Source organism: Calypte anna, chromosome 15 (assembly GCF_003957555.1).
Source record: "Calypte anna isolate BGI_N300 chromosome 15, bCalAnn1_v1.p, whole genome shotgun sequence".
NCBI lineage: Eukaryota > Metazoa > Chordata > Aves > Apodiformes > Trochilidae > Calypte > Calypte anna.
Genome location: NC_044261.1, coordinates 6605876 through 6623281, shown reverse-complemented (window position 1 = coordinate 6623281; position 17406 = coordinate 6605876). Strand labels below are relative to the sequence as shown.

Sequence of the window (17406 nt, the reverse complement as noted above, 5' to 3'; positions counted from 1 at the left end):
TTAAAAAAAAAAGTGGCATCCACTTCCTATGGACACATAAAACATAAAATAGTTTTCCTTCTGGGCTTCCTGAACTGAACATACTCTTAAAGTTTCATGATTTGGTGCAGTAGCTCTCTGCTGTGGGAGAACATTCCTACTGAAAAATAAAAAAGGATTATTTAGCTCTTTCTTTATAATTAGGCCCATTTCCAAGATGCTGGACATAAGAAAGAGCCACTTCATGGAAATGGCTGTCATTCAGTACTACTCCAGACAGCTGGGGGGGGTGGGATGGGGGACAGGTTGGGGGAATGCCAGATTTTTAGGAGACATTTTAGAAAAAAAAAAAAAAGAAAACCAAAACCCAAACATAACCTGCTGTGTTACCAAGTGCATTAACTGACTTTTTCATAAGGTTGGTTGCTTTCTTCAGTCTGGTTTTTGATGTCACAGTCTCTGTGGTCTCAGGTTTTTTTTAGGTTCCAAATTCCTACTTAATATTCTAAGAGTTTGGGGGGGGCTTATTTGTGGTTTTTTTGTTTGGGGTTTTGTTTTGTTTTAATTTGTGTTTAATTTTGTTGGGCTGGTTTTTGAGTTCTGGTGGGTTTTTTTTCATAATTTAATGTAAATGATGTCTTTGTCACTATGGAGAAATTACTCAGATGATTAGTAATTGCCTAATACCCTGGTAAAGCCAAATTCATGTGGTAAATTGCTGCGTGTGCAGCTGCTGTTCTCCACCCTGGTCCTTCTTCAGCTGTTACTTGGCAACGTTTCCCTTCTGAGAAGTTTGTTACAGAGCCAGGAGACTGATACTTGCACTCTAGTTCTTTCACCTTTTTCCCTTTATTATGCTTTGGGTTTTTTTTTTAATATTTAAATGTATATTACTGGTATCTACATGTACACACCCTTCACCCACTACCCCCACCAAACCCTTGCCTTTCACGTTGTCATTTTGTTTTGGTCAAGAGAGTATTTTTTTTAAACTGTTATATAATGTGCATCAGTCCAGTTGTACTGCATCCTCAAGAGGTAATTTTTCTAACAATACGTTTACTTCAGCTATTAAAAAAAGAAGTAGCAATTTATGTAGCAAGTTGATCATTCACAACTGTCAAGAAAGCTCTTCTGCACTGAGCCTGTGGAGACACTTTAAATCAGACTGCTACTGCTTACCTTGTGTTTTCTTAGCCAAAAGTTCACTTTTCAAAGTGCAAAAGATTAGTTGTGCTTTTTGTGTATATTTGTAATGACACTTGGTTAATTAAAAAAACAACCAAACAAGACAGTTACCCCACTTTCTCTTAAAAATTAAATGAGTAGCTGAAAGCATCACACTGTGTTTAGTTTTTGGGGCAAGTTGGTAAGGAGCTGGGTGATCCCAAGCCACGGGTCAGCCCTTCTCCTGCAGCACTTCCCAGTGTTCAGGGAACACACAACCATTCAGCTGAAGAGATAAGGAAGAAAGACAGACCAGTTCTTTTATTCAAAACTTTTAAAAAGTTAATAATAGACAAAAACTGGTAAATTAATTGTTATTCTCATTGCACCAATGAGAGACACTGTGATGGTTTCCTCTTGCCCCCACACAATTGCACTACACAATGATCATGTTGCCTACCAGCCCCACTTGCCTTGACATCATCCTGATGTAACAGTCCTGTTACCAACTTTGTCTCATTAAGGGTGTGTGCCCTAATTATGCTTCATACAGCTCTGACAGGAGTTTAGGGTCTCAGCAATATTCTTGGTGAGACAAGAACCTGTAGAACAGGTTTGGATGTTTGCTGTCCCACAGGATGTGTTCAGTCACCCAGGCAGACTCTGCATATGGTGACACCTTTCAACATTCCAGCTACTGAGCTACATTTCCTGCAGGACTCAGGGCTCCCAGCACATTATCCCTCATGTGAAACACTTCTGAGCCTCCCCTCAAAAGTGACACCCTCTGCCCTGCCACCTGTATTTTTCCTACACCAAGTCCAGCAATGTCAGAGCTGTACAGAGGAGCTACAAAGCCATTTATTTTTTTTTTCCTGATATCTGTACTGCACATTTGGCCCAGAAAAGCCATCTCACAGGAAGCCACTCAGACAACAGCAGTTTTAAGCAGCAGTTTGCTCTGAAAGCACAGAATCCTGACCTGAAGAACCATGACCTTGAACTCAGCAGTCATTACTTTGAAAGCAAGGTATCAATGCACACAAATCAATGAGAGAAAGCAGAAACAAGACTCTACACCTCAGAAGTGCATGAGTCAGTAACTAGAAGCACTTGCAGAAGATCACTGCTTTCCTGTCCTTCCATTTTACTGCTACAAACTCATTCCTACATCCTTCAACAAACCAAGTTGCAGTTAAAGGCTTTACAAGACCAGAACAAAGTCCAGAATAGCTTTAAGGATTTCCTGAGGATGGAGGAACATTTAATATATGCAGTGGTTAATTCTAGCACCACAACTCTGAGGCAAATGGGGTTTTACCCTCTTTGCTTTATGCTTACAACCTCTAGGCACTGTTTACATGAGCTTTTTTTGGGGGTAGAGGGGAACATAACATGAACATAAATCCTCAACAGCTTATAAAAACCAAACCCTTACTCCTTGGGCCTTGGAACAGCAGAATACTCTGTCACCTTTTTCAAGAGCTGAAAGGAGCTGGCTCATCTTCAGTTTTAGCTGTAGTGATACAAGGCTGTTCCTTCCAGTTCCCACACCAGTTTTCCTGCACAAGAAAAATAACCACAGGAGCAAGCTTTGGTTTAGAAACTCAAGGGGGCAAGGCAGGAGGGGAAGTTGGTGCTCTTGCAATGGCTGAGCACACAGACATTCAATCTCTTTGTATTCCACAGCTCAGCTTTGAGTTTTGGGGAATACTTGAGGACTGGAGAGCTTCAGGTTTACAAAGATTTCCTCTTTTCTGGACTGAAAGGCAGATACGAGCATGTATGAAGGAGGCAAGGGGCTAAAAGACATTTTTAAAGATAGCATCACACCCCAACATAACAGAGAAAAGCCTAGTGGTACTGTAGCCAAATGTGTGAAGACACTGGAGGCAGCTCCTGGGCAGTCAGAAGTTTTGCTCATTCAGGTACGTGTGATTTTATCTGGAGGCATGAACCCTGTGTCACCCAATGTCCTCAGGGCCACTCTGCCATTTGGACGGATCACCAAGTGAGTGATGCTGCCATTGTTCAGAGACATTCGCAGCCAGCCTTCTGGGGGGAACTGCAAAGCTCTAGTTTAAAAAAAAAAAAAACACAAACAAAAAAGTATTATTCATTCATAAACATTTACATTAACATGCTGCTTACAACATCACCTCTTGTGCCATATAATGAGAAAAAGTAATTGCTGGTCACTCTGCAGCTTGCATGCAAATGCTCCCAGTCAGCCCTAGAAAAAAAATTTTCCCTGTGCAATTGACAGGAGAACAGAGTGCTGGTAACAGGACCAGTGCCAATAATGCACTTGCGTGAGCAGAGCCCAGCAGATGGGTGTGTTTATTGTACACCAGATTAATTCCACTCAGCAGATGGCAGAAGCTCCCAACAGTCAGGGTGCTGGGAGCACTCTGAACAACCTCACAGCAAGCAGGACAATGGATGGGCCAGCACCCCAATGGCCTGGTGGCAAACAGAACACTTGTGTGTGCACTACTGTGTGGCCTTATCAACATGCAGGGAAAAATAAGTTGTCTCAAACATTTTTGTCTCAGATAGTAAGGAATAACTTGGGTTTGTCTCAAGTCTTAGAAAGGCTGAGAAATGGAGTAATGGCTCCAGTCAAGCCAGATCCAAAGGGAACAATAGACTGTGTTCAGCTGTGATACCAGATAGCCTGGGATGGAGGACACTGAAGAGAAGTCTCTGCTAGTTAAAAAGAGGAAACAGCAAAAAGAGCAAATGTATGGCTGTTCCAGAAAAAGCCTGTGCAGTAGACAGACATTCTCTTTTGGCACAGGAATGAATATTCTGTTCACCTGGTCAATAATTTCAAGTACAGCAATTCTGAAGAGCTCTAAAGTAGTCCACAGAGCAGACAGGCTGGCATTGAACTAGCTCAGCTAAATAAAGCTAACTGAAATTGTAGGTATTGATCAGATTAAAGTTTAATCACATCTATCCTGCACAAGACAAATTATCTTACAGACAGAGTTGAGAAGGAGAGGAATACTACAGACTCAGCTGACTGGATACAGGGACAAAGATCTAGAACTGCTTTCTCCTTCATGAACAACCTTGATGGCAGCAGAAGGATCCACTCTCCTCTCTAATTCAATACTGGATGCTAATGCAAAAACACACTAATAAACTGGAGCATAATACAAAAACTTCCATTAGTAAAGAATTCTCAGAATGAAACCAATCTTTAATTGTGTAGGATCAAATTCCCTTCAGCTCAAGAAGACAGATGCTCTGTTTGTTGCCTTTTCAACAGCCCATAGAGGGACTGAGGTCTATAAGGTTTATGGGAAGCAGAAGCTTATGGTATTAAAGAGATTGTTTGGACACAAAAAAAGGTTTAGAATCTCACCAATTTAGCCATTTTCACTTCACGATGAGAATGGAAGTGCTTTAATTTCCAGATTTATCCTCTATCTGCAAATTAATCCTGCAATGATGCTACAGAAGCAGCTGCTCACAGAGCAGGCACTGATCTCTAACCACGTCAGGCCAAATCCTCACCTCCTAGCTCAGCAGTGCCACAGACCAACAAACATTGCTTCAGGAAAACCCCGCTGTGGCAGGGCACAGAGCTGAGTGTGCAATCCAACCCCTACCTGCAGACAATGTATCGGATGACGTTGGCGTGGCAGACAAAGATCTCGTAGCTGTCTTCTTCCTGCTTCACATCAGCTCTGTGGATGAAGTTCCGAAACGCGGCCTCAATCCGAGCTCCATCTTCATAATACTGCTAAAGGCAACAGGGCAGGATGGGGACACGGCACAGAGCAGCACATGCCCTGCACCTGTACAGGGGCTGTGTCCTCTGAAGAGTTCCTCACAGAGAAAACTCATGCTTAAGGACCAGGATATTAACTGCTCTGTGCACTTAAAAAAAAATGTATGCAATTATCTAAGGGCTACGGTTAAAACCATCAGCTCAGGCACTTCAACTCACCACTACAGTCAATACAAAGTATATTAAAAAAAACCAAAAATTCGGGAAAAAAACCCAAACAAAAACCAAACCAAACTTCAAGTAAAAAGTTACCACAGCTTCTGGTTTCCAATGTGAGACTGGAGGGTCTGGTTCTATAGGTGCTCCCTCTCTCAGCAGATCAGTACTGATTTTTTTGACTCCTGAAATATTAAATACACATCCAGAAAGGACTTATTACTTTATGTGCCACTGCAAACAGGCCCACAGCTCTATGATCAATACATTTTCATATTCTTTCCAACAAGGAAATCTTCCCTCCAGCCCTGAAGACTGTTTTAGTCTACACACTTCTTCCTATCAAGGTGTGACCCTCTCCAACACAAGTGTTTTATCACTAGCAAGATGCAGTTTATTCCAGCTGAGAGCAGCCAGCACAGCTTGGCACAGCAAGCTGGGACTTCTCAGTCTGTTGTGCTTCAAAGAAATACATTTGAAAAGATGTATGTCAGTCAGTGATTACTGCTAGTTAATGCTAATTAATGTTAATGCTACACTTTTGATACACAATACTTATATTAATATTTTAGTCTACGATTCTAAGGAAGGATAAGTGGCTTAGGTCAGGTTTTTGGGGGTTGCAGGGCTGTGTGTGTGTGTTTGGGGTGTTTCTGAAGCAGGACATCTAGGAAAACAAACACAGAATGGTTAAGAGACCTGACTTGCAGCTACTCATACCTGAATATCCACTAAATACCTATTATAGTCAAATATATTTAGTTTAGCTTATGGTATGCCTGAACTAGAGAAGAAAAAAACCAAAACCCCACACAACAAAAACTCAAGCCAGAAGAAAATAAAGCAAAACAAAAGCTAAAAGCCCACAATAAGGATGAACCCTGCACAGAACAAAGCAGCCACCCACTTGCATTAAAAAGAAAATCTTAAACCTTTGTGAGTGTGCCACGTCTTCCCCTGCACACAGGTTAGCAGGGCACAGTGTTAACCAGCCCACCAAGCATCACTACAAGAACTGGAGTTCATGATCCTCTTTCCTTCTGCACTATTGCCCCCTGAGGCTGAGGACTGAGCCAGTTCTGATGACCTGTGACAGTCCTGGTTTACAAAACACTTGAGGAAAAAACAAGGAGCAGAGTTCTACACAGCAGCACAGACAGAGGAGCAGATCCCACTGGTATTTTAAAAGATTAAATGGAAACAAGCAGAATTTGCCTTGTTAGTTTCTCTATAAACACAGATACACAGGGCTGGAGGATTGCTAAAAACATCTCAGCCTAAACTCAAGGATAAACTTATGATTCTACTAGAAACTACTACATAATTTTTTTAATGATCAAAAGACAATGAAAAATTATGGGAAGCCACTTATCTGGGAGGTGTTTGCTTATGATTTCAGTTGTTTCAGTTGCTCTGGTCATGGAGGAGTAGACAATCTGATCAAATTTCAATCCCAAGCTTGCCAGCCTCTGTCCAGTCAGTTCAGCCTGCTCTCGACCTCAAAAATGACATTATTAAATAAATTGGTGATACTCATGCAAGTGCTTCACATAAACTGCAAAAAAAGTTGTCCAGCAGACAATAAAGGTCTCCCTCAATGTCTGGTGGGGTTTTTTTGGTTTTTTTCCTTCCAGAAAGTAACTAGAAAACATTTTTACCAGAGTCTGCTTATTCAGATCAAGCTTATTGGTTTGACAATTTCAAGTTTTATTTTCAGCAGCAGGAAAATTAACTGGGATTTTTAAAAAGACTTTCACAATCAATATAAATATATATATATATGTGTATATATACATATATATATATAAAGTTTTCAGAGCCTTTCACTAAAATATAGAATATCCCTGCTAGCTCCATCTCAAGTGAGCCACTTCCAATAAAAGATGCTGCTGACCCAGGTCATCTGCCACCTCTGTGTTCAGGGAGCAGAGGCTGTGTCCAACAGATGGGCTCTGACGGTGCATTTTTCATAAATTTTCCCTTATCTTGGAACAGAAAAGAACCACAGCACTTGGATATCTTAGGGAAGGCTTTACTCCACCTTTCAGGTAGGTAGGTGAAAAGGTGACAGTTTATGTAATTTAGCCAAGGCACAGCATGAGACAGGATTAAGATTAAGCCCTGTTACCACATTAAAATAGCACCTCAGTCCTGAAATGAGCATTTCAGTCCTGTTTGCACACTGGTGATTAAGTCTAGGGGAAAAAAAAAAGATACCAAACATTTGGCATCAGACTTTTAGAACCTCAAGTAGCACTGCACACTTTGCCCCTCAAAATAGTACTGGTATACATATAATCAAGGAGTGTCCACTGCTTTTTAAGTACACTATTAAAAACACTAATTAACATCTGAGACCCAGTCACAGGATCATTTTAGATTAGCACAGACAGAGGTTATCCTCATTTCATGTAATTTATTAGAAACCATGTATAGTAGCAACAGTGAAATGTATTTAGTAATAAACACTCCAACTGAAAGACAAGTGACTTTAATTCCATAAGGCAGCAAATTAACCAACAGAAACACACACCACCTTTTAAGAGAAATCTATCTCAAAGCTAGTCATAGAGCTAAGTTTAAAAGCCTTTGCCTTAGGGAATTGTCATCTGACATGAATATCTGTTTAAGCAGCCTCGGGATAAATGGAAATTTCCTTTGTGAAGTTTCTTTACAACTGTGTTTTGAACTCTGTAAAGCATGTTTTAATATTTGCATTCAGAGGATGAAAAACGGACACAACATCTTTCTGCCATAGAAGATTCAGGCAGTTAATTAAGTTTTGGCAGTGAGACCCAAAACAGAGCTGAGTTACATGAAGACAGCAGCACACGAGAGTCAACCTTCCTAAGTTGATGCTTCCAGCAGTACATACCAAGTGGGGTCAGAGTTCTGTCTTTATCAGCCCAGCCATCCACATTATACTGGGAATGACGGATGAGGAATATGTGCCTGGTGGCTTTTGCTTTGTAGCGATTTAAGCGTGAGGCAAGTTCCTCCTCCCCAGTCTCTTCATTTTTCTTTTTGAGGTTGATAAGAGCCAGTGGTTCACGTCTACACAAACACATTTAAAATGCCATTTTTAGACAGGGCAGACTAAAAGGCAGGGGAATTTTACAGATGGGTAGTCCTGCCTTATTTCCAGATACAGCTGAAGGACTAAAAATTGACTGGTTAGCCATTCAGATCACAAAACCATTGTGTGAGAGCTATAAATAAAAGCCTGCATTAAAAAAAAAGGAAGAAGTTAATGCTATAGGTTAAAAGGTGTAACTGACACACAAATTTGCTGTTAGTGACAGTGACCTCTCAGCACCCAGGTGATCCAGTTTCTCCACATGACACCAGGCACAGAGAACCTTCCCCTCCCACCCCCCCATAACACAGATTAGTGCCACACATTTCCTGCTGCTGACACCAAGGCTGCACTATCCTTATCAACCCTGTCCAAACCTTCCACAGATTAGTCTCCTGGTCCCTTCTCTGCACTGATCCCTACCCCATTAATAAAAATCCTTTTGCTGACTCTCTACCTTGGAGAGTAAATCCTTTCCCTTGATCTCATACCTAAAGAACTTTTAATTAGACTCATACCAGATCTGAATACTTCTATTACTATAATTAAATTTGTCTGTTGAATTTTAATCAAAAATATAATTTTTATTCTGTTTGAGACAAAAGTAATTTGGTCACAGAAAACTGCTGCTTCACACACGTCTACAGTTCACAGCACAGTTGGCTTTGAAAGGCCCTATTTTTAGCATTAGCTAGTTTTTTAATGTTTATGAACAGGAAAACTGCTAAGACTTAAACACATTCCTTTAGGGCACAAACTCAGAAGCTGACAAATCCAGATTTCTGCATTCCCTTTTGAAAAGATCACCCAAAACCATAGCTAACAGAGCTTTGCTTAAAACCAATGGCAATGCTAGAGACCATCTTTAAACCTAACAAAAGCATAATCTGTGACAGTGCCCTTCACACTTTCCCTCCAGGAAGTCCTGCACATCACTGAAACATCCCGGTCAGCCTGACAAATGTTTCAATCCTTGTGACATATTTTAAAATCCTGATATTTCAGCTTTATTTCCAATAAAACTATTTGGAAGAGCCACTCAGAAAACACAGGAAGGTACCTGAAATCCAGAAATGTAGACAATAATTCAAAGCTTTCCTCTCCCCCCATTTTCTCAGTTAGCAGAAGCCTAATTACAGCATCTTGCAGATAAAGCACCTTCCATGAATGAAACTGTATCCAATTTTACCCAAAAACTGAGCTGTTCAATTCCTGTGCAAGCACCAGGGACAAGTGCAACACCCTGGCATCCTATCAGATGATGAGGAAGTTTGAAAACAAGATACTTGCATTATTTGTTTCAGACTTGAAAAGCCACCGGTTGTTAAGCATATTGTAGTATCTGATTATTTGTTGTTCACAAGTTTGTAAATCAATCCCCACCTCCTCCAAAGAGAAGGGGACAGATGCTTTGTGTATTTATAAGTCACTGAACAACTTTACGTGTTTAGTGTTTCTGCCAAAAATCAAAATTAAGACTCCAACCAGGTATACCCAGAGCCATCCCACACCAACTGGTAGACATCAAGCAGCAGAAAACAAGAACTGATCTGTGAAAATGTGTTTACAGAACATCCTGTCTGCACACCATGATGAATGATAACACAGGACACTGTCCTTCACTGCTGCTAAGTGCTACCTAGATTTACTTGTTCAAGCAACTGTGACAGCTACATCAGTTATAGCACAATTACTGCTTTCTGAACTGGTTAAAAAACAAAACAAAACAAAACAACAATTTACAAGAGACTGAAAGTATTTCTGAATCCCTGAAGAAAAATCAACCATCTAACAGAACCAGAAACACCAGGATCTCCAGTTAAAACAGAAGCCTTAGTACAAGTGTAACCTTATTTAAAGTTTTACTTCTATAATCAGGGTCTACACAATCCTATTTATGTAAGCATTTGATTCTGTAATATCTAACAAATCAAACCAGGATGCATTATACAATAAAAATGTGTCCACGCTTAGGGATGGATTTACTATGATTAAACTGGAGCCTGACATAAGTCTCCCCAGGGAGATAATTCTACCAGATGGAAACTAAATGAGCCAAAGCCCCATACAAACATTTGCCCATTTTAATTAAAGAATCAGGAAAAAAAATGCAGTTAACCCTTGGCTGAATACATTTCAAGACCATGAAGAACACAACTAAGGTTCAGAGCAATGTTCCCTTTACAAGGGGTTAAGAACACTTCACTTGCAGTTTCAGGGGGAAGCTTTGGCCTAAACATGCCCAGCACGTGCCCACGCTTCGCTGTTACTGAACAAACCCAAAAATATGCAGCCATAAAGCAGCCCTGAGGGATGGATGCTCCACACTGCTCAGGAAAAGCAGGCACATCTTCTGCCCAGGGTGTGGATTCCCCCCAGGCCCCGGCTCTGCAGCCCCGCTGGATGCAAGCGGGACCCAACCAGAGGCCTGGGCACCTGATGAGGGGAGAGCCTGGAGCTGCAGGCAGAGGGGGAACATCCCTGCAGGGGGGCTCCGGACCGTCAGGAACTGCCAAAAATACCCCAGAGTTTCAACTATCCCCAGCTTCGAAGCGTTCACCACCTCAAGTTTCACCTGGAGGCGAGGGCTGCTGGCTCGGCTCTGGAGGCCGGGGGAGTGCTCGGTGTCCCCGGGCTCTGTCCCCTCAGGGGGGATCTCCCCACCCCTGGGCCCGCAGGCTCCCGTTCCTATGAGGGCTTTCAGGGCACCTCCCGCCGACCCGGGGGTATCCCGCCAAGCCCCTCCCCAACCTCTCCATCCCCACCCGTGGGAGGGGAAGGCAGCACCCACCTGTCCCAGTTGCTGTCCCAGTATCCGCCGGTACCGGCGGGTCTCTCGATCCAACCGGGAGCCGGCGGGCAGGAGGCGGCGGCGGGCGGCAGCAGCAGCAAACCCGGCGGCGCGGCGGAAGCGGGGGGAACGGAGGCAGCGGGAGAGCCCCCCGGACGCGGTTCGGCGTCGCCGCCGCCGCCTCGGGCCGGCTGCTTGCCCACGGCCACGGCGGAGAAGAGGACGGAGCCTCCCGCCAGCCCGCAGGCTGCCAGCGCCAGGGCACGGCGGAGCGACATGGCGCGAGACCCTTCCCGCGTGCCCCCTCAGCCCCGCCGCCGCGCCTCAGCGCCCCGCCCCGGACGGAACGCGGCGTGGGGCAAAATTCCTCCGCGAAGACTCCCGGGAGGGAGGAGCGGGGAGGAGGAACGGGGAGCTCCGGAGAGGCAGGGACCGGCGGATCTACCCGACCTGCTCAGCCTCGTTGCGGAGAGGCTGAGCCCCTCTCACTCAGCCGTGGCCATTAGGACACTCGGGCGGTGCTCGGGGACCTCAAGACGCGGAGGTCTCAGCCTGGGGCCCGTCCGCGGGGCAGCCCGAGCTCCGTGTCCCGCAGCCGGGCTGCTCGGAGCCCCGGGCACTGGGAGGAGCGGCTGAGCTGCCCGGGAAATCGCACACAGATTTCTGCGGAGCTTTACCCCCCTCTAGTGCAGGTGCCAGGGTGAGAGCTCCCTTGCAGGAGCTGGAGGTTGTGAATGTGATGGGTAAAACCCACGCTGTATTTAGCTACAGACTCTGAGCTGGCTCGCACAGGAATTGCCCTCTTGCAGCCATCAGAGGGAACAGCGAACCGGGATTTCTGGGGATACAAATGTCCCAGCAGAGCCGAGCCGGCTCAGGACAGGGCTGGGCCCTCTCCTGCCTCCACGCTGCTCCTCACCGCCCCAGAAAATGGCCTTCAGAATCAAATCCCAGTTAGAGAAGCTCTGTGGTCAAACCGGAACGTTAATTACTTGTGGGTCAGCAATGGCGCTGTCTTAATAACCCCACAACAGAAGCCCTGGGGAAAGCAGCACAGAGAGCATCTTCTACCTGAGCTGACACCCTGAATTCAGTACTAAGTTCTACCTGCTAAGTTCAGCAGTTTGCAAATGTTGACACAAATTGTATTGAAACTGAGTCTCAGCAGATTTTACAGCTGCCATCATTAATGAGAAAATATTTGCATATATAATTATGCATTCTTATTCCCATCCACCTGTTCGAACTTCACCTCCCACACTCCCCACAGTACAAATTGCACCCATTCCCATTATTCCACTAATAAACCAGCTGGGTACACGGTTTCCCACTGCCAGTTTGCAATCGGTATGAGTGAATCGAGAACACCTGAAAACTGAGTCTGTGCCCTCCCCCAAGCACACATCTTTTATGCTTCACGGGGGCTCCTTTGCTTTGCAGTACTTAGAGCAGAACTACAAGGATGCTTGTGCCATCCCAAAAGAAAAGAGTCTTCTTGCTAAAGAAGTTAAACCACTTCCCAGCTGAGTGTCTTTCCCCTGTCCACCACTTTGTGTCCCTGTCTCACACATCCATGGTGCAGGCAGAGAAATAGACCTGCCTGTGTTATAGGTCCTTTGGCTCTAGGACATTTTATAAATGACAATTTACATTTCCTACAATTCCTGATAAAACCCTCAGTTGCTGGAACTGAATTCTAAAATCATATGGTTCAGTTTGAAATTTCAGTGCTAATTAAAGTGCATCGATAGCACAAATAATCTGAACCAGGAGGTCAAAATACCAGTAGAGACACAGTCAGGTTTCTCAGGTGCCTGACAGTGGCACCAACCAATACCAGGGCTGAACTGAGCTCACTGCCAGAAAAGTTTGAGACTTTCTTAGGCAATAATCAAAATGGTTTCCTCAGCAAAAAATACATTGCTGGACATCTGGGCAATCTCACTGTTTTGTAAAACTTGCCATTCAATTAGGCCAAAAAAGATCTCTAAAAACAAATTGTTGCAAGTTACCACTAGCTTGGATATACAGTCCTGTGTCACATAAATAACTATTTAACTTCTTGCTCTTTTTTTAATATATAAATCCATATTGGTACTATTGTAATCCAATTTTATTGTGTTCATCTGTGAGCAGAAAATCCATCTAAGAGGATAAAAACCTGCTGATGGTACCCCACTAATGGAATTATTCTGTTAGCTAAAACAGTAAACCCTTGTGCTGATGATGCCCTAGATCCAATTGTCAGGGATGATCCCAGGGGGTTATCCCATTTCTGTGGTTAGCTGCAGAAATACCTACAAGCAAGGTGCCCAAAGTAAGGGTGGCCTCTTAACTGTGTTGTGACCAGAGCAAAGCACAACAGAAGTAAGAAAGCCCAATGGCTGGCAGAAAAATCAGTACAGATGTGGCCTGACAAATGGTGTTGCTTTGCCCCAGGAGGCAGAAAATCCTTGTGGCAACAGCAGGCACAAGGGCAGCCCTTGGGGTTGACTTAACTACATGAGGAATACAAAGAACTTCTGTTTTCTGCATGGGACCTGAATCACTACAGGGATGAGTCACAGTTTGGATGTTTTACCACCAGCCACGGGGAGAGCAAGAGCAAGAGCAAGTCTCTGGCCTACAATTGGCAAGCTAAATTTATGAACTTTCAGGCATTTTTTCTTTTAACAAACCAAAACAAGTAATAAAGGGAGATTTGAAACAAGGAATATGTGGTTTTGAAAAGCCTTTTCCATGACCCCGTGTGCATCCAGTCACCCTGTATCACCTTCCCACTGTAAATTAAAAAATCTGTAAATTTATTCTTGAAAGAGAGAGAGAAAAAAGAAATGTCATTTGATCCAAATATATTCAGACATCTACTGTGGCCTTACAGCTGGCCTTCTAAAAGGAAATATTGATGTCATCCTGGCCTACTAGACCCAGCATAATGTTAATGATACACTAGTTTAAACTTTTGGGATATAAAGTGATGATACTTTTGGTTGAGCATGAAAGAAGATTACTTTTAAACAACTCTGTTTTGCATGACTTGACCAGTTAAAAAGCTTTGAAACAGATACTTGATTCCTGACTATAACCAACTGCATCACCAAGAGGTAAGAACTGTGTTGGTTAAATACAGCACAAAATTTAGGATGATTTTGGCATGAAAGTCTAAATACATATCTGTGAAATGAAAGATTTTTAAAAAATAAAGTAATTTTTAACTGGTAAGCTGGTTTTATTAATACAGCCTCTAGCACTTTCATGATGTAAACACATTCAGCTCTGCCCCTGAAGTCATACTCATGAAACTTAGGGTTTATAACAGCAAAACTAACCCTGCATTATCTAATATAATGTCCTAATAAATAATGCTTTATCATACCAGAAACAGAAAGGTTTAATTTGAAACAGATGGTCTAAGGAATGGAAATATAGGCAAAGTATTTTACTGTCATCACTATTCAGGAAAAAAAAAAAGGCAATTTTATATTATTGCCTAAAGGATACACTCCCCTCCCAACTTTTTTGTCTTAGCCAACAGTAAGCTTTTCTTTTGCTGATGAATCACTGGTGCTGCTGATAGATCACAACCATGAAACAGAACTCAGGCATTTTCCCTAATCCTGATTACCAAGTGAGGATTCACTTTTGCAACAGCTTTGCTGCTTTTGCAGCATTCAACTGCTCTGTCTTTAAAGCATTTTCTTTAAGGTTATTTTGGGGTATTTTTATGTTTTAGGAAGGAAAATAAATTTGTAGTTGTTACAGACTGATGGTGTTGGCTTCTGCTTAATTTGAATTTGATAGTAACAGTCACTACTAAGAGCTTAATATTTAGGCACCACAGTCTGAGCCCTATACCCAGCTCTGCTTTTAGGTTCATTAGCAAACTGATGAAAGACCTGACCTGCTAAATTCTATTTGGAGGAAAGAGGGTAAATCTTACTCTGCTTGCAAAATCAGCTGAGGTACTGTGATGTACATAATTACACAGTTTAGGAGATTTCTAGTTTTAACAATGTATTAAATGTTTCAAAAGAAATACAAAGACAAAATTCTAGCTCCCCCCAAATGGATCTCTTACTGTCAGAAGCTGTTTCAGATACTCCCTGCTTTGCTTCATAAATAAAGAAAACCACCCTTGGGATGAGCTTATGACAGGCTGTCTAAACCCTGTTGTTTTTTTTTTTTTTTTTTGTGGAAACAAGCATTTAAATACAGTGTTTTCACATACAAGCAGCATTGAGGTTGGGATGAAACAGTGTTTTGGAAAGGGATGTTAACTGCAGGTCTGGAGAACCTGTAAGATAGTCGGCCACATATGTGACATTCTCTGCGGGTGCCAAGGCAGGAATAGCAGCTGCAGCTCAGATTTAGCTGGATGAGCTTTCCAAACACCACCCCCATTTCAGAGACACTGAAGCCCAGGCAAAGTGAAGGACTTGCTCAGACTGCACTTACCTTTAACTACATTCATACCTTATAATTATTGTGCCAGTGTTTATAAAACCTCACACTTTTCAGGAGAAATAATGAGCCTGACAGTTTTTTCTCTCAGGTTTGGGGGTTTTTGGCATGTTTGTATTTTGAGCTCTTCTCTGCCATGCAGAAGTAATTTATTTTTTCCCTATATCAAGTGAAAAACTCAGAATCCTCCATACGTAAGTGTTTAGTTGAGACTTCAGGGGCTTGGGGCCTTAAAAATTCCAAGCACTGAGATCAGTCCAAATAACTTGAGAAGTAGGAAAAGTTAATGGGATATTCAACTGTTTAAACACAGATGTGCTCTCAGTGTCTCATTACACATTAGTCACTATCTAGTAAGTTTGGTATAAAGCCAAGAGCTAAGAATTCTTTAATATTAATTGTTGTTCTCTTGATTTACTGTGTGATGAACACTTCTATAAAAAACGGCCAGAGAGAGCCTTGTCCTGGGTGTTTTACAGAGGCTGTGTGAGCACAGGCTCCTTTCAGACTCTGTGTGGATGAATTTCACAAAGTGTTCACTGAGTTTATGTCTGTGGGTAGGATATCAGTGGAAAGAGGAATTTGTCCCAGTGATGGTATTTCTCAATAAAAAAGGGATGTAAAGTACATTTACATGACTGATGAGACACTGAAATAGCCTTCCCTCTGCTAACAGAGATGAGGATCAGAACATCAGACTGAGCAGTGCTTTCTCCTGACAGTATGGTCAGGAGCCATTGCCTCCAAATAAGAGGATTCAGTTCAGTTCCAGTAGCTATTCAGGATTTGTTTTTGCCTGAAAACAAAACTGGAAGTTCAGGGCTGAGGAAACTGAGTCTAATCTCAGTTATAACCATCAGCACCTGGATCCTGTGGAAGTATTGCAAAATTCCTTTATATAAAGGAAGTATAACCAAGACCTGTCCTACAGCATTACACACTGCCACAGCCTGAATCTCACATAATGATGCTATTTCATCTGAGAAGCTGAGGTTAGGTTTTTTGTTTATTTTAGTCAACAAGTAAAAAATAATGGGGAGAAACTTCTCATTACTACTCATATTGTCCTCCTGTCTCTTTCCCAACACTAATAAGCACAGGACCTAATTATCCCCATTTATAAATAACTTTCTTCATCCTATCTCAATCCAACAATGTTTTGGCAGGCAACCTCAGCAGAGGATTTGAAATTATGTCCCTGCCAAAAACTATTGCTGCTGATGAATCACAGCACACACAATTGAAAGGCTGTGGTTGCTTTTATAAATATCTGTTCACATATGTATAAATGTACACATATAATTGCATATATGTGTGTGTATGTATAGCAACTTGGAAATTGATGTACATATAGACCAGCTAAAATGGCATGGTGGCTTTTTCTCTCTTCCAAATAATGCTACTGAGCTCATTCAACCAAATTTCTGCTAATGTATTCATGCATTTCCTAGGGAAGTTTTAAGGACACTCAGGTAAAAATCAGCCCTCTGCATTGAGCTACTCTGACCACATTAGTTTAACTTCTCAAAGTCACCAGTTGTAGGACTCAAGAGATTAATTTCTTCTTGAGCATAGAATTAGGCAGTCACAGAGCACCCAACAAACCAGGCTTCAAAAACCAATGTCAGCCCAGACCAAGGAAAGCTTTGGTTGCACATCCCCATGCTAGTAGCAGAAGAGTCAGTGCTGTGCTAGAGGTTACCTGTGTTGCTTCTCTCTTGGTCCAGTGACAGGGTTTTCACAACATCCTATGGCAATATAATCTACTTTCTTGGAAAGGTTCTGCCTTGCATTTTCATTCTGCTTTTCGGTAATTTCCTTTAGTGCTCACTGTTTCTTGTGCTGTGGGATACAGAGATACTCATTCCTTGTTTGCTTCCTCTGTGGCATTAATCATGTCACTTAATCAGCTTAAAACCAACTGGGTTCAAGAGAGTTCTTGATGGGAGATGGTCCAGAGAAAAACTTGAGGAC

At 42.5% G+C, this 17406-nt stretch overlaps 1 protein-coding gene across 2 annotated transcripts; it reads right to left on the bottom strand.

Annotated features, from left to right (window-relative positions):
• Positions 1 to 1441: 1441 nt before the first annotated feature.
• On the bottom strand, positions 1442 to 11278 carry PGAM5 (PGAM family member 5, mitochondrial serine/threonine protein phosphatase). Of its 2 annotated transcripts, none has more exons than XM_030460297.1 (6): positions 10972 to 11278; positions 7980 to 8158; positions 6477 to 6602; positions 5201 to 5289; positions 4767 to 4900; positions 1442 to 3221 (listed from the first exon to the last, which is right to left on the bottom strand). In XM_030460297.1, exons 1-6 carry the CDS (start codon positions 11247 to 11249, stop codon positions 3071 to 3073), a joined length of 957 nt encoding a protein of 318 aa, XP_030316157.1. In that variant the 5' UTR covers positions 11250 to 11278; the 3' UTR covers positions 1442 to 3070. The 2 variants fall into 2 exon arrangements, with proteins under 2 accessions (XP_030316157.1, XP_030316158.1); XM_030460298.1 differs by having other exon boundaries at positions 4767 to 4897.
• Between the last annotated feature and the right edge of the window lie 6128 nt (positions 11279 to 17406).

Excerpts from the sequence above, each read along its gene's own strand:
- PGAM5 (XM_030460297.1), bottom strand. The coding sequence starts at position 11,249 with ATGTCGCTCCGCCGTGCCCTGGCGCTGGCAGCCTGCGGGCTGGCGGGA. Across the intron at positions 5,290-6,476 it reads CATAAGCAAACACCTCCCAG|GAGTCAAAAAAATCAGTACT; the intron begins ATAAGTGGCTTC and ends TTAATATTTCAG. Across the intron at positions 3,222-4,766 it reads ATCCGATACATTGTCTGCAG|AGCTTTGCAGTTCCCCCCAG; the intron begins GTAGGGGTTGGA and ends TTTTTAAACTAG.